The sequence below is a fragment of the Acanthopagrus latus genome, chromosome 13 (assembly GCF_904848185.1).
Source record: "Acanthopagrus latus isolate v.2019 chromosome 13, fAcaLat1.1, whole genome shotgun sequence".
Taxonomy (NCBI): Eukaryota; Metazoa; Chordata; class Actinopteri; order Spariformes; family Sparidae; genus Acanthopagrus; species Acanthopagrus latus.
The window spans coordinates 9145647-9172721 of NC_051051.1; the positions used below are offsets into that span (position 1 = coordinate 9145647).

The following is a 27075-nucleotide window of genomic DNA, read 5'->3' on the forward strand; positions in this document are numbered from 1 at the left end:
ACATGTAGAAAATTATTGATTCAAAATGTAAAAAAAATGAAAAGAGATGCAGATAAATTATTATTATTAAAAAAAAATTTGTCTCAATAAAAAACGTTATCAGTTTGACCTTTAAAATCTGCATCTCTCCACTCATTCAGAATTGTTTAACCTTGCGCTTTCATATTTTCCTCACTGTAACGCCTCACCACAGCAGCCAAACTCATCTCTATTTTCTTTACGTCTGCTTCCCCATACGTGTGCCAAATCTTGAGCCTGCAGAGCCGTGAAGCCAAAGAGTTGAAGCCAAGTGTGAAGTAGAAGTTCTTGAAATATGAGAACCACATCCAGACACACGGAGAAGGCCGAGATACCTCGCTTTATGATCGGATGTGCTGCTTCATTAAATCAATTGAATGTGTGAGCTCAGATGACACAACCGAAAATCACATCTACCTTAATGAGAGTGGATATGTTTTCTGTTGGATTGGAGCCTGACATTGCTGTAATTTGAAGTATGTCACATCTGCTTTTTTAGCTCCTACTGTTTAGCATAACAATAGTGGGTTTTTTTTTGTCCTTCACTTCTAAGTCTAAATCAGAAGTCTGTACAATGAAACAAAAGTGGTGAACGAGGCCCTCTTGCTTTTTGTCTATCTGTGGACCCCAGTGGAGGAGACCTACATAATTGCATTGTGTGTGTGCATGTGTGTGGGCGCATGCAGACTGGCGGAGAGCACTGAATCGGTAAAAGACAAAAAGCTGCAACAAAACAAAACAAAAAAAAAAAAGGTCATCTGAGTGGAAGAGTAACACGTCGGCCTAGAAAACCTGCCATAGTGCTTGTAATGAACAGACGTGCAAATCATCTCTCGCCCTTGTGAGTATTTACTGCTCATCGAGCCCGTTTGTATCTCTGAATAGTAATAAATGTAACAGCGCTGTTGCGAACGCACAGCCCGTCACTGATCTGTCGCTGTGAAGTCCCACTGTATGCAGGTCGCAGCTGCTGCATTGAGGTGGTAGACGGGCAGAGTTTTGGCCCCGAGCTATGCATCTTTCTGTGAATCGAGAGCTAGACATAGAAAAAAAATGAGTGACAGCTGCTGGTGGCTGCCGGGTTTCTGCTCTGTAGTCTCCACAAGTTTGTCTGGCGAGCCGTATGAACCCGGCAAGCCTCTACAGGTTGGGTCATTACACCCTAGTAGTACCTTCAAGGGCAATTTAGCAAACAGTTGATTGTGACAAAGGTGCTCATTTGCCGTATTCCACCGCCGCGATAGTAGTTGTGTGCAAGATGTGTGTTAGTCGAGATAAGAGTGATTGAAGTGTTTTTTTCTGACTGTCAGTGCCGTAAGTGTCTGTGGTCCAGGGCAGAGGTACAGGCTAATGAGACTGACCAGCTGGAAGCCTGGACAGGGGACTGTTTTCTATGTTCACTGGGTCATTTATGTGGACTTTCCGCCCCACTGAACCTCCGCTCGGCCGGTCTGCTCCAAAGCTGGATGTATATTTATAAGATGTGTGCAGAAAAAGAAAAAGTGCACAGCCATTCTCGGGTAATTGGCCCCTTGTTTCCCCTCTCCTGTTAGACACTTTCTCCCGATCGCTCTGATTTGTACTCTGCGTCTCTAAAGACGTTGTTTCACGAGCTATCATCGTGACAGAGTGAGCATATATCCTCTGTGTCCGCACGAGTCACAGTTGTGCAGCGGCAGAGTTTAGGGTTAACTGGTTCAGGTCGAGGTTGGTGACACAGCTGTTGCAAACCAGATGTGTCGATGAGAGCGAGCATTGCGCTTGAATGGTTCAGTCACCGGGCTTCGATACCCCTTCAAAATATCCAGTCTGGGGGCATTTCATCAGGTGGTGTCCGTGGTTGGTGCTGCCCAGTGTTGAGCTGTACAGCGTGTGTGCACCTGTGACTGAGAGGAAAAAAACAGCCTCTGTCACAGTCTTAAGGTTTAACTATATATATGTATAACAGGGATGACAGTTGTGAAATTGAGAAATTAGCAGAGAGGTTGTTGCCACGGTTTAGTTTGGCAGCGCTGCTCTGTAAGCCAATATTTTGTCCTGTTCGCTAATGTGCCAGCTGATAAATCAGATCGGTGAAGCTCTCCCAGAATGAAGCATGTATTTTTCGAGGGAACGTGAGCAACGCAGGAGTGAAGGATTTAAATGCCTCTCCTGCTCCAACTTTGGTCTTCTCATCTTTTCGTTAAAAAAAACCCAGCAGCTCTGTCAAGTTGCATCAGTCCAGGCTTTAGTCACACTATCTGTCTAAAAATACTGAAATATCTGAATCATGTTTTCTTAACTAGACTTTTGATTTTTGTAGCATGATTGCTGCAGAGTGTGATTTTCATGTAAGCAAATGCATAAAGGAGTGCAGATGCTAGCGCTGAGCTGCTGTGTGTGTGTGTGTGTGTGTGTGCAGCATCTACTGCTGCTGTGCAGTTAATACAGCCCTGCAATAATCAGGGTTAAGCCGTAGTGTGTATTGTTAAGAGGATCTGGTCTGCTGTAGAGCTATCAGTTAGTTAAGCTGTCTGTCACTGTCATTACACACTAACCTGTGAGCCGGAACATTATGCTGGCACGCCCAACATACATTATTACACTCCAGGCTTTCGTGGCAGACTACATTTGATCGCTCAGTGTTGTTCTCGCTGAAAGTGAGTGTTCCTCCGTTGTATTGTACTTCCAAAGCCTTCACAACAACTTAGCAGGTTATAGGAAAATGCTGATGAATCTTGCATACTGCTGGAATAACTCATCTCCTTTTGTTTGATTTGTCGAATGTATTTAAACACAGGCTAAGGACGTCTTAGGCATACACAAGTATTTACAAATAATGAAATTTAACATTTAATTGTTTTGAAACGTGATACAGTCATCGTTAGTAAAGAGCTTCGGCTTTAGTGAGAGGCTAACATTGTGATAGCTAAAAGCCAGCCATCCAAATACCCAGTGTCAGACTTACAAATACAGTTAGTATCACAAATTTAGAGTAAAGCAAATAAAATATAATGCTCAGGGGTTTAAATTTATTATGTGTACATTTGTTGGCCACTTTGGTGATGTGGAACAACACAACAAGCTGACGAACGCATACGCCTGACATGTCACTGTCTCGATTCTCAGTTATTCAGGTCACCAGTTTGTTATGTCTGAAGAAGCATTATTGGATGACAAAGCATCAACGAGAATATGACACCGATTGCCTTTGACTTAGTCCTTTCAGGTATGTGTTGGCAAACCGTAGCCATAAACACGCAGCTAACACACAGCAACGATAGCATTTATTTTGTATCTCTAGTCACCTTTTAAATGTAAGTCCAATAGTCATTGTCTTTGTATGTTTGTTTCGGTTTAAGTTTGGGCCATTGGTTAGCTAAGTGGTTCTTAGGTAGGTAGTTGTTAACTTTGGGATGCATTTGGTATAGTGAACCTTTTTTGTAAGGACAGCTACCCGATGCTATACAAGCAGTAAAGTGGACCAATAAAATGAAAATGTATTTTGCATCAAACCCTCAGTTCATCGATGGTTAGCCATTAGCAATACTTAGGCCACTGGATACTTTATGACAGCTGAAGTAAAGCATCTCATGGAGCCAGACCTCTGTTTTATCAAGCTCATAATGGTTTGGGGAATTTATAATGGTTGCCATCTCATTCTCATAATTCACGTCCAGCAGTATCCCTCGTTACCTCTTGAGATAGCTGTCTCGGGTTTTATGAGGATTCACAGTTAGTTGCCAGTGAGTCAGGTCTAAAGACACAAGAATCCAGTCGCCATGACTTAACACTTTTATGCTACACTTTTATGCACTTTTATATGTGTTAGCAAACATTCATTCTGACATGTGTCGCTGGCTACCTTTTAAATGTAGGTCCAATAGTCATTATTCTTGTATGCTTGTTTTGGTGTTAGTTTGGGTTTTTGGTTAGCTACAGAGTGTTTCCTAGCTGGCAGGTCGCTAGCTTCTCTGTCTGCCAGTTTATGCTGGGCAGGCGGTGTAAGCTACATTTATTTTACATTTCAGTAATATGAAAATGTACATGCATCAAGTCCTCAAACGTTAAAAGATTATTAGCCATTAGCAACATACTCACACAATAAGCTTGACAGCTAATGTAAAATATTTCATGCAGCAAGACCTCTGTCTTATTAAGGTGATGGTTATGGAAATGCTGATAGTCTTGCAAACTCATCGCTAATCGAATACATGTAATTCATGTCTACCAGCAGTATTAACTATTTGCTTCTCACTGGCTTCCCACTTTACCTGATGAAATATCGGTCTTGAGTTTGTCCAGAGTGACAGTAGACCTTTTCTCACGGTGTGCAGTCCGACTGAACAAAAGTTTGCTCCGCGTTACTGTAAGCTATAAGCCAGGGGAGCTGTTCACCTAAATGGAATGCAGCCATTATTAAGGTTATTAGTTACACAAAATGTCTGCCTCGAGAGAGTCTAATCAGCTTGGCTGGCATCTCACAGTATCAAGACCTCAGACGAATATATCCAGAATGTGGTCGTGAGCACGCAAGGGTCACAAGGTTCCACAAAAACCCACGTGAACGTCCAAATTTGAGAGAATTAAACAAAAGGAAACAAAATAAAATAGAGAGATTTAACATGGAAAACACATTGAATGCACTTATATATTGCCCATAGTTCATATTGAGTTGAATGGGACTGTGTGCATCAAGATCTTTAACACTCACACTCCAAAAACACTTGGAATAAAAGCTGTGTTTTGATAGTCTACAGTAAACCAAAAAAACCTCGGATTATACTTTAAGTATTCTTATCACAACAAATGGATCCACTTCTGACGATAAACGACTCCCACTGATGAGCCGGAGTGCAGTTTATGACAGCTCTGGACATGAAGTTGTTATCACTTCCTAATGCCGCGCTAATGTCCCGCACCACAGAGCTAAAGCGCTAGCAGCCATCATGAGTAGTTTAACATGAGTTTAGTTCTACATGAGTGGTTTAACCACTCCACTGAGACAGATATGTTCCACAGTTTGGAATCTCTTTTTAACGTGCCTTTTGATTTCACACACACACACACACACAAAGGCAATGCTTTGGATGATTATACATTTCCATGCTGTAATACAGAATTATGCCCCAGCTCATGGAGAATAATGGGCTTACTCTAAGTTCTGTTGGATAAGAACTATGAAAACAAGTCTGCAATGCCATGCACTTTAAGGCTTGTAATGTTTGATCTCATTAATCATATGATCCATATAACTGCAAACTGCTTCAATCAGATTATTAAAGAATTTGATTTAATTTTATGTTGTGACTGGGCAGGTTGGGGAAGAAACAGCGAGCAAAGTGAGATGTCAGTAAAGTTTGTTAAACATTGTTTGTTTTCATCGTTTTAAGCCTGATTAGAGAAATTCTGACCATCTGACATTGGTGGCAAAATATGCATCATTCATTCCAAACGTTTCTCATTACAGTATTAACGTTTTGAAGTATAAACCATTATTGATAATGACACATTTTCTATGTCTAAGGGCACTGTCAAGATACAAAAGAACCAAAGGAAAGGAGGAAATGTTCGACACATATTCATATTCGACACATTATAGACAGACTCTTTCTAACTTTTATCAACCAAGGCTACAGGCATTCACTTTCAGAGACCCCGGACAAATAATACCTAACTTTTTTTCTGTATGATTACAGGAACACTGGTGTTTTATATAAAACACCTTAACCTCGTTTCTAAAATTACTGGTACATTACTGCACAGTACAGTGCTGCAGCAGCACTGCAGCTTGCAAACAGCTGGCTGAAATCAGCCATCAGACGGAGGAGCAGGATTGGGTCGGCTGCTGCTGGTGTGAATGCAGATTAGTTTTACAGTACATAATGTCACAACCAATAATCTCCGTTAATCTCTGGCTCAAATTCATAAAGTGGCATGAAAGCTGCTTTTGGAGCAGCAAAAACTATTGAGGGCAGAATTTTAGTATACACACATATACATGACTTTTTTCCCATAAGCTTACATTGTTAAAGAAATAGCTGTAAACCGGTGAATCAGTTTCTTTTGAGTGTCATAATTTGATCCAGCCATGACATTAAATCATTTTATCCGACGCTGTATCTAGTTGTATGTCCGTGTGTTGTTGTCATTGTTTCATTTGGAGACCCCGAGCAGTGGAATTACATTATGTGCATTTAAGGGGTGACCTTGACATGATGAAGACCAGTGTCATGTAAACATCTTAGAGTAATTCTATTACAATGCCAGGGATTGTTTGTTGGTTGGTTGGTTTGTCAGCAGCATTACGCAAAATTTACTAAACGGATTTTCACAAAACTTGGCCGGAGGATGGGTCTCAGCCTTCCAGTAGACCTCATTAACTAACAAGATTGGGCATTCCTCGCCATTTTTCCCGCTGATTCATCAGGAAATACTGCATGGATCTTGCTGAAAGAAATAATCCAACATGCTGAAGGTGACCGGTATCTACGAGTGAGTCGATTATTGCTGGGAGTAAACTTTTCCTTCAACGACAAGCATTGCTGAAATAACTTAAGATTTGTTTCGGATTTCTAGAAAATCTAAACCGTCAAACCCAAACATCAGATAAAATGCAGTTTAACTGGAAGAACAAAGTCACAGTTTCACTTGCATTAAAGTTGCCATCGAAACTAAATAACATTGTGTTTAATGGTGATTTTGTAAATTTCTGCACCAAAATCATCGTCAAACTTCGATTATACAAACTCTTTATCCTGTTTATAGTTTATATTTTGAGTGTGTCCCTCTGTAACACTACAGGCTGCTGTTACTGCAGCAAGAGAGCTGTTAGTTCAATCACAACCGCACTTATGTATATTAACACAAACTGTAATCTGAGATGAAAAACCTCGCGTAAACTATTTAACAGAACAGCTGTTTAACAAAAACACGGCGCTGTTTTTTGCTCTGAGCCTCTCTGATCACAGTTTACACCCGGCCTGTCTTTGCCCTTTTCCAACAATTAGGACTCTGAATTTCTCAGCCCCACTGAAGAATGTCGCCTTCACCACAATGAGGCAGTATATGATCAGGATCAGGAGGCAGGAGAAACACCGAAAAGTTGAAAGGGATGAGTCCGTTGGGAATGTCACAGCAGTTGTTCGGCTCCCTGCCCCTGCGGCTGGAGCCATGTCAGGAACACTCAGAAGCCCACAATCGCCACACAGTCCTGGAGATATGTACATGGGACCGCAACTGTGAAAGTCGCTGCCATTTGGACTTTCTTTTAACGTCGTTCGCAAAAGGGAGGCCATCTTTTTAGTGTCAGACCTGTGCTGTTTATACTTCACCCAGCTATAACCGTAAGTTAGGGAGAAGAAATTGTGTGCAGTTGTTAGAGGTCAGAATTTTCTCAGAGTATAAGAATGTAATGTAATAGTTTGCGACAATAAAAGCATCCAACAGCAAAAAAGAATCAGTAACAACTATAGTATTAGCAAAAAGATTGCTCTCTTATAACCGTGGTGTTTCTCTTTCAATCAAAATGAGTGTTGACAGTGAAATTAAAAGCACAAACAGTCAGCACACAAACCGGTTTAATGATACGGCCTTGTGACATTTCCCACATGACACCAGCGTTTATAACGTGTTTATATTGTTTCTGCTCTCTGCAACCTGCATCCCACTGCTCTGTGAAGGCAGTTTAAGTTTACCCTGCCTTTTGAATCATTCAGTAATTTGCAGCTATCTTGGGCTGCAATACTTTTTCGTCACAGGCTGCAGCCGGTGCATGTAATTAAATATTTAAAACCTTTTTTTTTTTTTTCTCCTGCGCACAGCATGAAAGGTTGTCGGCAGCATTAACCCTCCAAAGTCACGGACGGGATAAGCAATCGGCGAGAGCTTGGACGCTGATGACAAAGAAAACATGTAAAAAAAAAGGTGTCATGGATTTGTAAATTTGCGGGCCAGAAAACAGCAAACAGAACAGAGAGCAAATCAATCATTCAGCAACATTAATAAAACATTATCGTCCCTCTGTTTTGGCGCAGACTCTGGAATGTGTTTTGCTCAGATAAAATAATGTAGTTTTATCCCCTAAATTTGTACATGTGGCCAACAGCTTGATCAGAGAAAAAAAAAAAAAAAAGAGCTGCTGATAATCAATCGACTGCAGGACTAATAATCTCTAATATGCATTTGGCTTTGTTTACATCGATAGACGGCACCATTATTAACCATGTTTAGTCTTGTAATCCAGCTCTGGACCAATGAGGTAAATGGCACAACGCTGAAAAAACCCCAAAGCTCATTTTTCAATGATCTGAAATCTGATTAAGCTCCTTGGCTCCCACCAATATTAACCTGGTTACTGTGGTATGTAATATCTTTCGTCCTTCCCACCCCTGGTGCCTGCCGTCTGCGCACACTCGCGGTGACACACGGGGTTCCGTCAGGCACGTTGTCAGTGTGTCAAGATCACAAAAAAAACGACTGCTGGGATCAACATTGTTTTGGCATGTTGTTGAAGTAACCTACTATTGCTCAGTCCTGAGAGGGAGGGTGACGCTGGCGGGCACAAATATCCATGTTCTCTCTGCCTGTTGATCTTTGTAGCTGTGGGCGTAGCACCAGAGAAAACACATTCCATAATATTCCATAAACTGGTTTATTGGTTGCGACAGGGCTCGTCAATCGCAGCGTATCAAAGGTCTGTGTAAACAGCTTAAGGTCATCAATGTCAGCCTTTAACTAAAGCTTATTTATAGTACGTCACAGGAAATTTACAAAAATAGGTGCATTGTCTTGTAGCCAGCGTCAGTGGAAGACACGAGTTAAAGGTCATGTTGATACTGATCACATCGACAGAGCTTGTAGAAAGGTGCAGATTAAGGATCGCTTTTTCTTAAAAAAAAAACCCAAAACATTATTATGATTGTGAATCAGTAATTTTAAAATGCTTGTCGGATTCAAAATGGATGTTTTGTTCATCTCCATGTAGGAATTCTGATGTTTTGCTCGAGCTTATCACAAGGTTTGTTAGCCAATAGTATAACAAGAATCATGGTAGTTGCCAGTTTGTGGGAAAACGCACCCCCCCCAAAAAATGAGTTCTATGGTATGTGCCGGGCATTTGCTTGCTATGGATGCCAACATTAATGTTAAGTGGTGTTAGCAACATCAGCCAAGACCCCAGGAAGAGCACCAGGATTTAAAGTCAGTTTTTGTTGTTGCCAAACTACATAATAACAGCTTGACGTGACTCACTGGGTCCCCCGGGCAGATCCAGATATTTTCATACCCAGGAAGTTGATCTTTTTTGGCTTTGTGCGCCACCAAGCAGCTTTTTGGAGGAATGCAAGGGGCTCCGTCTCCAACGCTGCAATCAAGTTTTTTTCATAGTAGTTACCGCGACATAAGCTAGCTAATGTTTTGGACGTTGGCTAGTGCAACCCCTTGAGGGCGGTGTTGTGACGTGGACGGGATGGTAGGAGGGAGACGGAAAGCCACATTCAGAGGCCGAACGTTATAAGAAACGGCTTTAAAATATCTAAACTTGCAATGACGTCATTTTTTCAGGGGAAGCACGGCCCAAAGAGTCATGTTTATCACTTCTCTTTGGAGATTGTACATGTATGATGATGTTCCAGGAAAAAAGACAACATGTTTCAGCTGGACGGTAAACCTACACTGCCAGCAAACAGTGCCAGAGTTTCTGGCAGAATTAGTGCTGCTAATTGCTGCTCCTTCACTCATAGCAACAATTGTGTTTCAAAATAGGAAGAGGCAGGTCGTATCGAGGCCGCGATTTAGTTTTCTGCGACGCGTCAGCGTGGAGGTCTACGTGCGTCAGAGCTGTTTGGAACATGCAGCCAGGAGAATTGATTCATTGCAGCACTTTGCGCATGAAAATCTGCTTGCCGATTGTTGATTTAGCAGCTCTGGGTGCTCCCTCGTTGCGGCGTTTCCTCGCCAGGGGTATCAGGTAGAGCCACAGGAAGCGGCGTGACACTGAAGGACAGCGCGGGAGATAACCTTTCACTGCAGACTCACTCTGTGGCATTCATTTACTGTAAGGCCCCGGGCCACGGCGTGCTCCAGATTGCAGTCCTCTCCCGGTTTTATCTGGAGGTTTTGAGCATGTTGTGTTGCGTCATGGTTTTATTGCAGACACAACAGCCTTTGAGACGTCTTTTGAAGTCGTGGTAAATGAGTTTGACGCTGGGACCGGCATGCTTCTTTATGTCAAGTTCCAAAACTATGCACATACTCAAAGTGGTATATTTACAACCCCATTTTTAAAGCACACATAAACTGAAACTAGTCTCTTCCAGTTTTATTCGTCCGCATCGAGTTGACTGAGTCTTGCTTCAGAGGGTTTCATAAGGAATGCAATCAATGCAGGAACATTTCTACCCCGGGTCTGTGTACATGCTTGTCGGTGCTTGGGTGTGTTATTCTTTGGGTAATTGTCTGAATTTCTGTATAGTGCATTTGCTATAATTCTGGGTTCGGCAAGCATATGCATGTTTTTTCCTGCGTCACATGTGAGATGGTTAGTTTCAGGAGCTCTCCTGCATTTGCACAGTGATTCGAGCGCGATCCACGTGCCACGTTGTGCTGGAGAGGGGGGGGGAAAAAAAGTCATGCATTGAAGAGAGTGTTTGCCTGAAAGTGTGAATATTAACTGTCAGTTATAAATGTCCAGAGAAAGCTGACAGTGTCCATGACAGGAACTTCAACAAAACGATAGGGAACAAAAGGACCATGGGAAGGGCAACTGTGTTTGTGTGCAGCATGCTGAAGTGTTGAAAAGAGGGGCTGCCGGCACTCCTGCTGGGCGCCTCCCGGTGTGTTTAAGGGACGTGTCCGGCCATGTTCGCCCCACACACACAGTACATATCCTGAGAGAAGGTTTGTTTCCTCAGGTATGTTGTAGGTGTGGATTGATGTGTGTCTTAACATGAAAAGACTTTAAACAGAATGGAATGGCTTGTTAGCTGTGTTTGGAAGTGGACCAGGAGAAAATCATGTTTCCCCTCAAAACAGCGGAGCGGCGTCTCGGAGGTTTGCGCCCCGGCCGGAGTGACAGAAAACACGCGTTTGCGGCAGTGGGGAGAGGAACTGCCTGATTCCTGCGGTCCGCGATCGAGCGTCACCATCCTGAACGTAACGCAGAGGAGGAGTTGATATAAGATTATGACACTGCTGACTCACAAGATGAATAACTTGTAAACAACTAGACACACTCATTCCTGAGTATTTACAGTGCGTAATGTGGATATTTAGACATTTTCAGCTCACCAGCGTCCCACTGTACGATGACCAGATACTTGAAAAAACCCACTGTGACTCTTTCCTGCCGTCTGTGTTTTCCAAGAAGTGTGACGCCATCGAGGGTTTGTAAAGAGCTGGAGCTTTTCCAGAGTGAATGATTCTGGTGAGATGGCGACAGATAGTGAAATGCCCACAGGTATTCCATCCATATTCATGAGGGACTCGCTTGAACTCCGCAAGTAAACACACCTGAGCGGTTGAATTCGCACGCAAAGCTGCTAATTCAGACGATTATTTAACTTTCTGATAATTACAGATAAAAGCGTGCGTGTCCGTCTGTGATTGCTCCTGCGTGCGTGGGCGTGTGTTTTGTTAGCCGGCTGTTACTCTATCCTTTACCCTTGCTGTCTTCTGACCTTCCACCGGTGCTCCCGCTCATTATTGTGTTGCTCTAATCTGGAGGGGACAGGACTGGGTGCAGAAGTGTATTTATCTTCCTGCACAAATAGGACCTCTTTCCGTCTGGTCCCTGCTCAGCTTGTTGTTGAAAGATAGTGAGCAGCGTAAAGCGAGCTTCAGTAATGTGCGTGCGCTCTTGTGTGTGTGTGTGTGTGTGTGTGTGTGTGTATGGGTGAACTGAGATGTGTCCCAGCTGGCCCGCAGACCAGCACGCTCACCATCACCTCACTGCAGCAAATGCAGACAAAAGAAGAATATATCTCCCCTTGTGATATTGATACCCCTTAACTCCGGGGGTGTTTTACCCTAAATGAGAAAGCAACATTCCTTCGCAGAGCTCTGTTGTGCATGTACGATCAGCGTTGCAGAAAGTCCCTGTCCTGTGAGCCCCGTAGCCCCGTTTCCGCTTCTTTCCTCCGTCACGTCTATCGGGATTGTGTGCTTTTGCTCCGCATTGTCCAGGCATGTTTCTTTTCACTCCCCTTGTTGTCCTCACGACATTAGGCTTGCGAGCAGGCAGTTATCATACTGCAAATGGCCATGGGCCAGGAAAACCACTGTAGGCAAGCCAGAGTTACAAAACAACACAAAGTGTACCAGGAAGGATGATACAACAAGAACGATGGCTCGTCTTCAAGAAACGACTTTGACTTTGGTTTTGCACAAGTTGAGACTAACCTGTCCTCCCCGGTGTTCACCTCCATCCAAGCAAACATGCTTTGGTATTACATTAGTGCTGCGTGGCTTTTGGAGCACAATGCCCTGTTGGCTAAAACTCAACTATTAGATTTTCGGCTAAAGCTTTGGTACCGCTCCTCCATCACTAAGCTGCTCATACTGGCGGTGGCTTGCCTATTTGGAGCTATTAAAGACTCAGCTCGCTTTGACCTCCTTCTTAGTACTAGGCCTGACAGTCTCTGGTGCGCTTTGGCGATGGATTGAACTGCTTCCTGAGGGGCGGAGAGGTTTTCGTGGGCCTGTGCAGTCATCTTGTCGCTCTGAGATGACCCGACCGCAGTCCTGGCTTCCCGTCAGCCATGTCTGGCTCGCCAGAGGCCCAGTGTGGGGCCACCCTGGCACTGTCAGCTGGGGCCACTCTCTTGCCCACTTATCAAGCATCACTCAATTTGAGAACCGCCTTGATCTGGGCTTATGCCGCCAAGGCATGATCTAAGCTCACACATGCGTAGTGGCCTGTTTTCCAGGAAAAGCCTACTTTGGTGGAAAACAAACAAAAGAGATAAGACGGACTCTTGATAAGCGCGAGCTCAGCCATGAGAGGCAAAAAGCAGAAATGCAAATGATTTGACAAAGAGGCTGGTTTCACTCTTGTGTGAAACTCCTCACAGTGTCCCCATTGTGACATGTTTGTGCTGCTCTAAGAGCACATTCTGGAGATAAAGGACAAGTGCAGAGCGCAAAAGGAATTTGATTTGATGCGAAGAATGCAAAGCAGAGAGCGGATGCACGCATGTTTTTGAAGGGGGGTGGGGGGGTGGCTGCTGATAAGAGCACAACCTTCCCGTGTTTTCCCTCATGTGGATTTACATTTCTGCAGTCCGGGGGGTTTGATTTTTTTTTAAGCATGTCTGAAAAGTCGATTGATAGATTTATTTTTGCAGTGATTTATTTACATCCAAATGTTTATTTACTCGTGCAGTCAGTGGTTCGATTCAAATCTGTGGCCGCTGGGGAGTTTTTTTTTTTAATCTTTCCTGACATTAAGATAGCGAATAAACTGGTCGTGTGTCCAAGTGTGCGTGTGCAGACCACAAAACGATAACATTCACGGCCGTGCTCTCAGCGTTTTTTTCCCTCATAAGCTTCGTGTGTTTTATGGACTTTGGAGAGTGATACCCAAAGATGGCGTGTGACACGGGCCTTACAAGTGTTGTGCGTTGGCTTTACGGTGAAAAACGAGTGCGCAATGGAAAAAAAACACCCAGGCGGCGGGCCGGGTGTGTTATCCTGTGATTCAGATGTGGTGTCTTAAAAAAAAAGTCTCTTCCGTAAATGAAGTGCGCTTTTTTTTCTTTTTATATACGGGCAAATGGTTTGTGTGAGGTACACCGTGAGTGGAAAACAGGTCCATTATGAACGCACCGATGACCCACACGCTCCTGCACTATTTACATGTGGATGCACCTGTGTGTGTGCGTGTTTGAGGGGGTTCTGTTTGTGTTTCGAGTATGACAGTGTATACTCTGTCGGCCCGGGGACACTTAGATGGAGTGCGCGTTGCGCTCTCTCTGGTGAGAGCGCACATATGTGTTTGCATGAAGACCTGGTTCTATGTGGGTGTGTGTTTGATAAACTGTGAGCGCGTGTGGGAGACTGTTTGTCTATTCATCTGGGTGCGAGCGAGGAGAGAAAGAGCAGAGTGAGGAGGTGGAGAGGGATCTGCTTCCAGCCTCTATCTTCCAAGTCGATCTGCTCGCAATCGCGCAAACCGCTTTATCTCTCCCTCAGAGAGAAAACAAAAGGAGGGGAAGGGAGGGAGACAGGCGAGAGAGAGAGAGAGAGAGAGACAGGCAGACAGAAGGAGGGAAAATAAGTATGTTTAAAAAAAGAGGGAAAAGCGAGAGATTCAATCAGGCGGCTTTAAGAAGATAGAGCGGATTTTCTTTTTTTTATTTAAGAGGATCATCAAAGTCACACTCAGACAGCATCTGTCATTAAAGGAACGTTTGCGCTATTTCTGTATCGCCCCAATAAGCTATTATTGTCCGATTGAGAGGCTCTTTGTCGTCAGAGAAGAAAGATGTGTAGACAGTGAGGTGCGTCGACTTGATGGAAAACTTTACCGGGTGTCATCGGCGGCCACAGAATTTATTTCGCACTGTTCGGGACTTTAGACCGAGTGGAAGGGCTGAGTGGCGATTGACATCCTCTCCAGCTTCTTCTTCTTCTTCTTCTTTTTTTTTTTTTTCAAACTACACCGTGTCCTCACCCTCCACTCTCAAACACACACACACACACATACACACCAACACACCTCGGCGCCCACTCCATCACATAACCGCGACTCGTGCCAGAAAGAGTCGTCAATTTTCAGTCATGAAAACTGAAAAAAACAAACCAAACAAAAAAAACGTGTGTCTGTATGTCTGCCTGGCTTCAGAACGAGCACAAAGAGCGGCAAAAAAAAAAAAAAAAAAAAAATGAAATAAATAAATCAACATCAGCATAATTGTAGGTCTGACACAAATGTATGGCTGTCTGTCGTTTACAGAGCGGCTCTGGCAGCCGTCCAGATGAGGAAGGCGACCGGTAAAAGAGTTCTGAGGCGCAGAGATCACATCTGCCAACAGGGCTGCTGTGTGTGCGTGCGCGCGCGTGTGTGTGTGCCGGCCTGCTATTGCAGTATCATGCCCCATTGGCTGATGAGTTGCTATGCTCATCTCTTGTTCCCTCTACAGTCCCACCAAATCAAACCTGTCACGATGTGAGTCAGCGCGTGGCCATCAGTGGGGTGGTGGTGGGTGGTGGGTGGGGGGATGGGGGGTTGCCTGTCGCCTTTCGGATCAATCAAGTCGCTGGACACATCAGTCACATTGCATCAGGCCTAGAGAAACATACACTGTATAGAAGAGTGTGTATGTGTGTGTGTGTGTGTGTGTGTGTGTGTGTGTGGGGTGGGGGGCATAGTGACAGATGGAGGCTGGGAACAGAGCTGGAGAACTGAACAAACTGTAGAGGCTAAAGAGCTGAAATCTCATTTTCTCAGTGGCCTTGAGAGCGGAGCATGCTCAGTGCTGATGTTTGTCATCTCTCCCTCTCTGAGATGCTGCTGCAGTGCTTTCCCGGCAGGCTTGGCACAGGCTTACTCATGGACATCTCTCTTATGGAGCGATGCACAGTGGCCGGCGCTGCAGCTGCTCACTGGATATATACCTCTATCTCTGGCGCGTCTTTGTCTCGCCCTCCGTTTTTTCCTCTCGGCTTTCGCTCCATCTCAACCCGTCCTGCCTTTCTTTTTTTTTTTTTATTCCTGCCTCTCTCTCTTTCTCTCTCTCTCTCTCTCTCTTTCTCCTATTGTATTTTCTTACACATTATCTCCCACTTTCTCACTTGCATCCTTTCATCCTCACTCCGCCCTTCCACATCTCTCTCTCTCTCTCTCTCCCTCACATACTCCAGTTGCTACCCTTAAGACTGTGGTTACCATGGTGACAGCTATGTGCTGCGGAAACGTCAAAGAGCCGAATCCACCCAGGATCACTTCCTTGTTCGACACTTAATTCTTCCGCGCTGCTCCTCTTTAATATTGTCGAGCAGCTCTCCGTAAAAATAGGAATTTTTTAAAATTCTGTTGTAAATAAGGCAGCGGACGTCTCGCTCTCTCTCTCTCTGCGTGATCCTGATCTCAGCTGTTGCCGAGCAGAGTCATTAGCAACACTCAGATTTTGGAATTCCAGCTGACCTTGGCTGAGCTGACCTTGAAGGAAAAAAAAAATAGCCCCCTTCCTCAGGCCTCCAGATGTCACTGGCTCCGATTCGTGTTGTGTCTCCCTCTGAGGAGGGGGGGGTAGGGGGGCTTTGCCAGCCCACCCAGTGACACGAGTCTTCAGTGTCTCGTCACGCGCTTTTCATCTTTTCCAACCCGTCATTCACGCAGACACTCGCAGCACACTCATGGTCAGCAGCAGAGACTACGGAGGTGCCGTTAATGCTCAGAAATGTGTGTGTGTGTTTTTTTACGCAGTCTCCTTGGTCTGTACTTACGACTGCTGTGCGTTTCAGTCGCCGGGCAGCCAACGCGCCTCAGTGCGCGGTCAGCTGAGCAAGCAGATGCCTCGGTAAAAAAAAAAAAGGTGAATATCAGCAGGTGGGGCAGTTTTCTGTCACCTGATGAAGAGGACGTTATCTCCACGCGCCAAATCTCTCTTTTTGCACTTTTTACCTTCTGTCCTCGCCTCTCCTTTTTCTGTTCATCCTCATTTTCTCTCAGAGGCTGTCCCCCCCACCCCCCACCCGCCATTGCCCTTGCTTCACCTCTGAGAGTCAAGACTACAGGCATGTGTTTAAAAAGCAGGCACTATCCCCTACTTAAAGCCCCCCCCCACACCGCGCATCCCCCGCACCCATATACACTTTGTTGGCGAAAACGCAGACAGATGTAAACAACACAACCTAATGGCTGTTTAAAGCCATTATGTCTAAAAAGATAAACTCTCGTGCCGGTGAAAGGGCAGGAGTGCTGTTGAGCGGTATCAACGTGATGATGTGCAGGTATGCCGTTGCTCAGCTCCATCATACAGGAAAGCTGTCACCCCTTTTTTCGGGGAGCAGCACGAGGAGGGATTAGGAGGCAGGCAGAGATGGGGCCTGTGAAGCATTTATGAGCAGGGCACACAAAGGATCCATGTCAGAACTTTTAGGGGTTGGCTCCCTCCATTTTTTTTTTTTTTTTTTCTTTTTTGGATGTGCTCTTCAAGTCATCCTCCTCCCACACTGGCCCACTGTGTGCCACTCCACCTCCAGACCCTGATCCAAGGACGGCCCACGGCTGTTGAAAAACAGCAGATGCTTTCGAGTAGACTAGAAAAAAGAAAGAGATCTAGATGCACATGTCCATGACCATGTTTGTGTCTGGTAGTCCATTTCAGTCTCTAGCTGTACTCCACAAGCTCGCACGCAAAAACTTGCCCAACTTAGTCCTGCTGCCAAAAAAATGATTTTCTTACAGTGTAAAGTCCACAATGACTTCCCCTGTCTTGTATATAGCCATGTTTTGTTTTTTTTAAAACATAATTGTGCAACTTGGACACAGTTGTGGCAGGTTGTCATCACGAAACTCATCCAAAACAGCTACATTCCAAATTTTAGAAAATATTTTCAGCGAGTTTGCAAAACTCTGACATATTGATGTCTGCAGTATCCTGAAGGTTAACGTGCTCACAACACTCCCACGGTTGTAACCCCTAACAACTCATGTCAGCCAAATTTAACTCTTCGCTGATTTGCGTCCTGCACGGCTCTGCCTTCAAGCAAGACTTCCACAATCCTGCACTAAATCTACTCCCTCCCCCCCCCCGTCATCCTGAAACTCGCATTTCTTTTTCGCCCTGATGTCACAAATACTCACTTTTTCTGACACATTCATAAACCGCGTGCCCACCCACAGACACACACAGCGCCTGGGAGCGAGTCTCGTCTTGTCGGACTGTAGAGGAGGAAGTGAGTGTTGAGGGTTGGGTGGGAGGTGGGGTGGGGGGGTTGGAATAGGACGGCAGGGGCAGCTCCCTGACACGCCGTGCAGCCCCTGCCAGTCCTCAGTTGCCTCTGCTGACAGATTAGCTCATCGAGCACAACCGCAAGCAGGAGAGGAGAGGTGAGGACAGAGGGCCGAGCCGCTCGTTTTTCAAGCAGGAAAAGCAGCACATTGGACTTGATCGGTGTGTCAGACCTTGGCCTCGATTTGACCCTTTTTTGCCCACAGATGAGGGTTATACTATAGAGTGCGCTGACCTGTCACGACCCATTCACTGCCCCCATGCAGTCCCCGCTGCTGCCGCCGCCGCCGCCTCTTCCCAGGACATGTTGAGAATCCTCCGAGGGCTGGACCGAGACAAACCCCGGGAGGGCCCCGCAGATGACTCATCCACAGATTTCTTTTTTGTAACGCACGAGTTTCATTGAGAGTCGCTCTTTTGTTGCCACTTAACAGGACAGTGGAGCTCAGGCAGCATGAAATTAGAAAACCTTACTTTGATATTGCAGCTTAAGATAATGCTGTGATCATCGCGTAGTCGCACTTTGGGCTATGTCCAATGAAGATAAACAGATTAGCCGCATCGTTGTTGTTCATTGTTGTTGTTGTTAAGGGTGTGTCTGCATTAGATATAGTTCCACACAAATCTGAGTAACACATCCTCATGTGTAAAAGTCAGGCAGGGGAGTCAGTCAACACTTCAAAGGGGCACTATGTATTCGGAGAAGAAATTCAAACTCAAAATGTTAATATTTACAATATCAATGCGGTAATATTACAAACTCGCTGGAACACAGTTTGAAGCTAGAAAAGTGGCAGGGTCCGCCAAACATAAACAGAGTAAAACAGTAAATTGTGTTGTCCTTTAAGGCCAGTTTGTGTATTCAGTTGATTCTGTCATGGAAAGGAAGAGAGTTTGTTTATTTAGTTGGTTTAGGCATACAAAGATACGAAGATTCTTTGTCATGTAAAATTCTTGAAAGTTAAAAAGGTCAAGGTTCGCATCAACAGAAGCTCTTCTCTCACACTGAAGACGCCGCTCCTGAAACGCCTCATCACTAGTCCCACCTTTAATTCTGTGACTTTGTGACATCACACTGTGTCAGAATGTCACACATTTTCGTAGTTTATGTCTAGCAGGTTATTGTTACGCATAAGAAATAATGTAGCAGATCGACTCTATTGTTGTTAGCAGTGCTGACCAATAGGAGGAGACTGGGTATTTAGGAAGGGAAGCCTTAAAGAGACAGGAACTAAAACAGAGTGTTTCAGACAGAGGGAGGAATACAGTGCTACTGCATTGGACAGAGTGAGAAAACCGATGTGCTTTTTGAGCCTTAAAAGATGTACACCAATACTAGAAGTAAGCCAAAATAAAAATGTGAAAGAGAAAAAAGGGCATAGTATGTCCCCTTTAAGAAAGTTCTGTGCTCTGTATTTAATTTCTGCCAAGTCTGCAGATACATAGAAACACTGAAGGTAAGCAAAGGTGAGCTGCCCACTCACCTTTCAGCAGTTCAATTTGACTTATTCTCAGAAGGTCGGGGTCTGGTGTCATAAATCTTGTTTTAACGGCGCCCCAAATCCTTATTGCTGCGTGGACATTGATGACACCTGGCCAACGGCGACAGTGAAAGAGAGAGCTACAACCACAGAAATGCTGGAACTTGCCCTGTAGCACCGAAAGTGGAGGGGGGTGGGGGAGACAGACAGACAAGAGGGGTGAGTAAGGGGCACAGCCCGGGGGGGGGGGGGTCAATAGAAATTTTTGTGTCATTTTTTTAAAAAACACTCAGTCTGTCACAGATTGCGATCTGACATTCGGCACCTCACACATCGCTTCTCTCTCGCATGATTCCACGCGATCTTCGCTCAGCAAATCTCAACCAGATGTGAAGTGTTTTGGGACCCCCACCGACATCAACCTGGCAAGGGCAGGTCTGCGAGATTATCTGGGTGGGGTCAGCGAGAGCAGAGGGGACAGCTTAAGTGGTCCCCGCTCCACTTTTGCATGGGTCATTAAAGGAGGAGATGCTCCCGAGGTAGAGTTGGCAACAGAGTGAGGCCATGGGGCTCCGAGCGGCCAACTTCAGACTTTTGTGTGGACGCCTTAGGATCGTTCTGGTTGCTGCAGGACCTGGAAGAGCCACTGCTTATCTGATAGATCCAGTAAGGGAACACTTGATTGCCTTAAAGCAATGGGAAATGCTTCCTCGCTCCCTCCCTCTTTCTTCCCTCCCTCCCACTGTATTCTCTCACTTTTCCCCTCTTAGTCACTTGAGCAGTGCCTCTCTACCTTTCTCTCCCTATTTTTCTCCCTGCTTCCTCCCTCCCTCCCTCTCTCTCCCCCTCCCTCCCTTCCTCTTTCCCTCTCTCTCTCTCTCTCTCTCCCTCTGCCCTGCTGTGAGTAGGTGGTTCCCTTTGCTGTACTTGATTGGTGTGAGTCTATATAGGAGGAGAGACGCTCTAACTAAGGCTCAGAGTCTGGTGGTGCCCACTTGCCACACTTTCCCAATAGGACTACCTGTTTTTTTTTTTCCCCTGAGTCAGCTCCTGAGAGGATTTACTTTGTTCTGACAGCATGACGGAGACCAAGAGGAAAGAAAGGAAAGGGAGAAAGAAGGGGGGTAAGAAAGGACAGAAGGAGAAAGAGGGCGATCCCACTACAGGTAAAATGGAATTAAAGGTGGCTTCTGCGTAGCATTTTATGTCTGTGAATGTACATTTATGTGTGTGTGAGAGTGTGTGTGTGTGTGTGTGTGTGTGTGTGTGTGTGTGTGTGTGTTAGAGTGAGACAGAGCGAGAGAGAGACTTGGAGAGAAGAAAAAGAGGGAGATTAAGGTTGTGTTACAGTGTCACGGAAGTGTGGGACAGAGTAAGTATCCCCTCGGCTTGTCAAAGCTTGCCGCTAGGTTGTCACATGGACTGGTCTCCTGATGTGGACAGCGTGTAGAGGCACATCTGGTTTTTGGCCGCTCTCTGGGACCGTAGGGGAGTCAAACGATATGACTTGTGTACAAAATCAACTGAAACTTTAAAGTATCAGCCAAACAAGCCGTGGGCGTCAGGAGAGCCAAAATACAGTTGTGTTACGAGCTCTCATGACTTGGAGTCACTGTGCTTTTTGAGTCGTTAAGTCCTTGGATGGTCTTGTTTGATCCGACCCTCTGCCACATATCACAGGTTTGAAAGAGAAGTAGTCGTTTTTATCACAGAGTAGTGTTTGTGTTGCGGAGTACAATGTAGTCATTACGCACTTTCTGACAGGTTTAATAATTCAGCAGTAATCTCAATTTTCAGTCCGTGGTGAGTCATCCAACATGGGAGCGTGTGTTTTTTGCTGGAACCTCCTTTGACATCGGAATAGTATGGGAGCTTGTAGCTTGTATGTCGGAGTCACAGACGTAGCAATGTGCCTGTTCACTGGAGGATCCTACAAGCTGAGGCATGTCACTGTAGTTTGACCTCAGGTCATGGGGAAGCCCAGCCCCCGTTTTAGTGACACTTTAAGGACAATACCATCATTATCGGCTCAGCCACCGCATGTCACTCTTGGTTGGATCAGATACTGTATCTTCGAAAGCATCTCATGATGGTGGGAGCCATTTTGTACCTGCTGATGTCACCTCTGTCAGCTTCCCGCAGATAACACTCAAGACTGGGTTTCGCATTGATATATATATTTTTTTTGCGAAGTATTTGAATTGTGGCGTTTCTAGCTTAAATGTTCTACTGAAGTAGTTTTTGGCATCAGGGGTTGCTAATTTGCTAGTTTTATTACCCATGAAAGTCTGATGTATAAATAATTACCAGTTCTTCATTCCAAGTTTGATTGTGATCTATAAACACGTAAGATGAACAGCTCCCCAAACGGCACTGGACATGAAGTGCTTGCAGAAAAAAGATTTGGCATCTTTGACGATGAAAGCGCGCAGCTGCCGCGCACACGGAGAAGAGCCGCGTGTGCTGAACACATTCTGGCTGACTACCTTTCACAGAACGACAGTGAAAATAAACTTTACTCGTCTATTGTTGAATTTGACCGAGATGCATTTGCCATGTAACTGTATCCTTGCCGCCCTCATGTATCCAGAGCACGATAATCTGATCTGGAATCATCATTATGCAACTGAAAGTGAGACCCCGCTTTTGATTTATCACAACACTGACTAAGTGGGTAACCTGTGTGAAACTATGTGCCTACCCCATTGTAGACATGGAGCTTTCAAAGTAGGTCAAAATGAAGACACGCTGCCGGGTCACGTCTGTTGTGTCTGCAGGGGGTCTTCCGGCACCGCGTCAGGTGTGTTCTGGGCCTGAAGCACCAAAATGGGTCACTGAAGACACACACAAAAAAAGAGGAACCAGACAACACTTTTGGGGTTGGATCGGCCACCCAGTATGCCAGTCTGATCTGGCGCCTAGATACCGGTTTCCAGCTTATAATTACCTGCGACTGACATTACTTTGTTGAGGATGCGGTTTATTAATAAATCACGTTCAAAAGAATTTTCAAATCTGAGAGCAAGTCTGCACAACCAGTGCAGCTACACTTAATTTAGCTGTTAATTAAGAAAAATATGAAATGAGCAGGCATGTTCACGACATCATAGGTTTCTGGATATTACCTTTGTTGTGGGCGCTTAAAAGATAATCAAAGATCTTTTAGCTAGCTGACTGGCTTTGCTGCCGTGCTAACTGCGTGGCACAGATGCATAAAATGTAGTGGAATGTACTAAGACAGATACATGTGGAGTGGCTCATGTCTTGCTGTATGTTAGCCTGTGTGCTATTACGTGCACACAGGCTAACAGGCTGCTAGGCAGGCTGATCTTACGTTCAGTAAATGGTTTTAGAAGATATTGATAAACCCACACCGCTTGAATGTAACAAAGCACTTTGCTGGCTTGAAAGAGGGCCTTTTGCCTTTTTAGCGGCCACTTTAGTTGAGAATGAGACGAGGTGTGTTCAGTTGGTTGCAATGAATACCATTAAATCCTGCACGCTGGCTCTTATGGAACACATTGAAAGTCTGACAAAAAATTTATAAATAATTAAAGATTTAGGTTTTGTGTTTAAAAGGTACTACAAGGAACTTTTAACTGATATTAACTGATAATAAAACAGTCTTAAATGAATGTTGATGCCTCTGTATGACTTACAGCGTGAAGGCAAAGGAGACATTCAGCAAGAATAATGGGTATTTCTATAGATGTGGGGATCCACAGTTGGTTTCTCATGGCTTCCACTGTACTGATTGCTGGTTCTTCACAGGTTTTTAAATACAGCTGAAAACACTGTTTCGGACTAATTCATCTGCATTGTGGATCATACAGTATGTACCCTGTACACATGTATGTGTACATGTGCTTTTTGTGGATGAGGTGTGTCAAAATATAATTGTATGTAATCTAGCCCATGGGCGATCGTCAGAGGTCGTTAGACTGCCAGCCATCCATCACTAACAGAAACAAGACAGTATTGTCTGCCTTGTGTTCTCTGAAAACGTAGTTTTCCACATGTATTTAAGGAGACACAGCAGGTATTTCTCGGCTATAATTGCCTTTTCTCTGGTTACGATGTCTCCAGAATTTGGACTAGAATATTTTAAATCTGGGCGTTCTGCTGCTGCGCTGCTACATGATGATTTCCATTTAGTTAAGTTATGTGTAATGTGGCTGAAACTTGACACTCTTTAAAGAGTGTTGCATGATTTTTTCTAATGAAACAGGCTCAGGGTTAGAAAGGGAAAACCTCTGCAGACCCTAATAAAGACACGGGTGCCAAAATGCTGGCCCTCGCTGGAAAGAAAAAGACACCCGAGGGACGGAAGATATGGGAAACCTTGTTGTCTTTCTTATGAATAAGACAAGGAGAACAAAATGCCACAGGCATTCCATCAAATCTGTCATCAGCACAATACAACACGAATATTTGTGTCTCTTTTTTCACCTAGTAGTTAGAAATCCCTGTACATTTCGCCTGACCTACATAAATGTGCTTCTGCTGGTGGTGATGTTATAATTCATAAACTTCCTTCATCCATCTCGTCTGATGTCAAGACACAACACAACAAGTTGGTTTTTTTTGCGCGGCTGGGTTTGCGTGTGTACTCAGGGTGGTGATAATTAGTTATGGAAGTGAAGCGTCGGCTCCTTCATTTTGTGCCAGATGCGTTTTTAACATGCGCTCACACCTGCCACACCTTCATAATAGAAGATATTCAGCAACAAAATAGAGACCAGCCATCAGAGGAGGTGGTGACAACCTTGACGTATTATTCAGGTGCGATCTTGCTACATGTAATTGCTCTGACAAATAAACAACAACTGGAGAAAAGGGAAACTAAACAGAAAGCCAGCTCATAAAACGTCATACAACTGACAACGGACAGCACATTCATCATTATAGTCCCTGGTAAAGCTTTTGAAATCCGCGTAGCCACCCTATTTTTTTGTGTTAAGTGAACACAGCTCTTAGCGTGGCTAATTAATGCCGCAGATTGGTAAGCCAACGGAAATCTTTTGAAAGGCGGCTCTGAGAGACTGTCTCCAGACAAATTATGACAGACTTTTAATCTGAAAGCAATCTAGTGACGAAACTTTTGAAATCGCTGGTTTACCAAAGAGCTTCCAGGCTATGTTGCGAATGCATATTTATGTTGCGGTTCTTGAAAATGAATCAGCTGTTACAGACCTAACAGCAGTATTATGTAAAATGTTGATTCCTTATTTGTTGACCAGTGGCAGTCGTCAGGTTTAAGACGGTGATTGATCTTGAAGGCTTCTGTTTCCAGAGCATTTCAGTGTTTTGGGGGAGTGGCTTGGAGGGAGGCCTGAAGAGATGGGATTTTTTTATTCATGGTTGGATCCTCTTGCTGATTTTTCAATGTTACCATCCCCAACTTTTAAAAAAGTAGAGCAAATGCGGGTTTGTATGGTGGAAGCGTCTGCTCTTGGGGAGTCAATGAGAGACGCGCTGAGATGCGTAGAGACGCTTTGACATTAGAGGTAGTCAGTTTACCGATGGTCAATGTAAAAGAAAAAAAAAAGTTCTTAGTGGAGCTTTTACTTGTAAATCTGAATATTCTATTGAAACTGGCCCTATAACTACAATAATAGTAACATCATTTTCATTTGTTCACCAGGATGCCGACACAATAGGCAAATGTTCAGGAAATGATCGTACACAGTATTTGCATGTAGCATTTTGTGGCACAGTTGGGACATTCATCAGAACAATGATTAAAAATAAACCCGAGCAGCGAAGTTATTGACTTACTGTCGACTTACTGAGGAGGACCAGGCTTCATTAAGAAGTTTAATTTTTTTCTGATTTAAATAAGTTGTCGCTCTCCAGTGAGTACCAGGCTACAGATAATGTAAATGTAAAGTAAAATGTGTCACTATCAGCTCTCATGATGAAGCTACACATCCTCATTGGGTACCTGACTCAAGTTTATTCATTCAAGTCTCTTCATAAGAACTCACAACAGTCATTATTGCGAAAGAACAATGCAACACAGAGACAACGACAGTGTTCTAGCAAGGACTCGATCATGTTCCCTACGGCCGTTGCCAAATCTAATAAATTACATTGAAAACAAATGTTATCCTACGTTTTGGGATGAAATGATGCTCTTAAATGATAGATTCTGTGGAGGTGATTGAAGCAGAGCTCAGTTCAATGTGTAAAGTGAAAACTTCCGCATCGTTTGTTTTTTCATGTTGGTGGTTTCAGCGCCGCAAGACGCGGTGCTGAGCAAAGATGTTCACACTCTGCTAATTACAGCCGTTACAGCCGCGAGCAATTTAACATACATAAACAGTAAGGCACTGAGTGACGCTTGTACACAACTTACACCCTTGTTTCAAGTGTTGTCAGTAGCCAAGTTAAATCCTGTTGTGTCTGAAATATTTTTTATTTATTTGCCATCACAAAATGAAGTCTCTTTTAAATGGCAGCGTGCACACGGCATGCATCATATGTAAGGTGAGACAAAGACTGCAGTGCACAAACTATAGAAATTCTTGTACAAGGTAAAAACACAATATTTGAATGTCTTGACTATATTGTGTTGTTTGAGCATTGCAAGTAAACACAGACAGTCTCGCCATCCCTCACTGTGGTGTGAAATTTTTGTAAATGGAGGCCAGTTTTGTCAGGAAATTTGAAAGATCTGGCCTCTTTTGGCCCAAATTCACCCTGCGAAGGCCTTTGTGGCTCTTTCTCTCGAGTTCTTTGGTTCATGTGGAGTTGAAAAGGAGGTTTTTTTTTCTCATGGGAGAAAATAACCGTCCACCTTCACTTCAATGTCCGTTTTGTTCATCTTCCTCACAGGGCCTACACAGTTGAATAGCGTAAACACAATGTATGGCATCCTAGTTTTCTCTAGACATGAAGAGCTGAAAAATGTTAGCGTACTTGATTTCAGCTCCGCGGAATCGCCACAGCATCTTCTCCCACTGGTTTAATAGCTTTAACAACTGATGGCACGTCGTTTAGATTCCCTGATGTTTGGTTTAAAACAAGTATCAGTGATGGATTGTTTGTATAAAAATGATTATAGACAGAAAGTGATAAAAATCAAAAGATCAATTTACAACAAACGTGGCACGATTGCTCTTTCTGTGAGTCATCTCATGTAAAAAGAAAACAACTTATGAGTTAAATATCGACCCAGTGTGAAGTCAATAAAACACAGCTGGAATTGAGTTGGTGTAATTACCACTGGCTAACTGCATCAACCCTTTGGCAGTTTTCTACGCTTTGCTAGTTAGCCCGGTACACTGTAAAATATGATGAAGTTAAGGAATTGTTGTGTTTTTAAAACTTTTGAGTGAGTACTATTTCAGTTGAATAGTCTATTTTACCTGGCAATTCTGAGGTAATCCATTTTCTGATGCTTTTAAAGTCACGTCAACTTTTAAAATCTGCAGTGTATTGTACCTGTGCTATACTGAACCCCCACTGGGTCAATTCATAACCCAGTACTTTTAAGTGTGTTGGCAAAACGTTGACCAGTTGAAATGATTCACATTTTCTCGCTCAGTGTCCCTTCATTTGCTTTTATCGTTTCAGAGGAACATAAAACATTTTATGCATTTCAAAAGCAACACTATTAGTGGTTTGTGTATAGAGTT

At 44.2% G+C, this 27075-nt stretch overlaps 1 protein-coding gene across 4 annotated transcripts in view; it reads left to right on the forward strand.

Moving 5' to 3' along the window:
* nrg2a (neuregulin 2a) overlaps positions 1–27075 on the forward strand; it is an 81409-nt gene that overhangs the window by 4800 nt on the left and 49534 nt on the right. The window contains exon 1 of one of the 4 annotated variants that reach the window (XM_037118467.1): positions 20331–20601. The exons of the other annotated variants lie outside the window; for them this stretch is intronic. Coding sequence (XP_036974362.1) covers positions 20514–20601 — 88 coding nt within the window. The 5' untranslated portion in view covers positions 20331–20513. Of the gene's footprint in view, positions 1–20330; positions 20602–27075 lie in introns of those variants that run through there. 4 annotated transcript variants of the gene reach the window in all.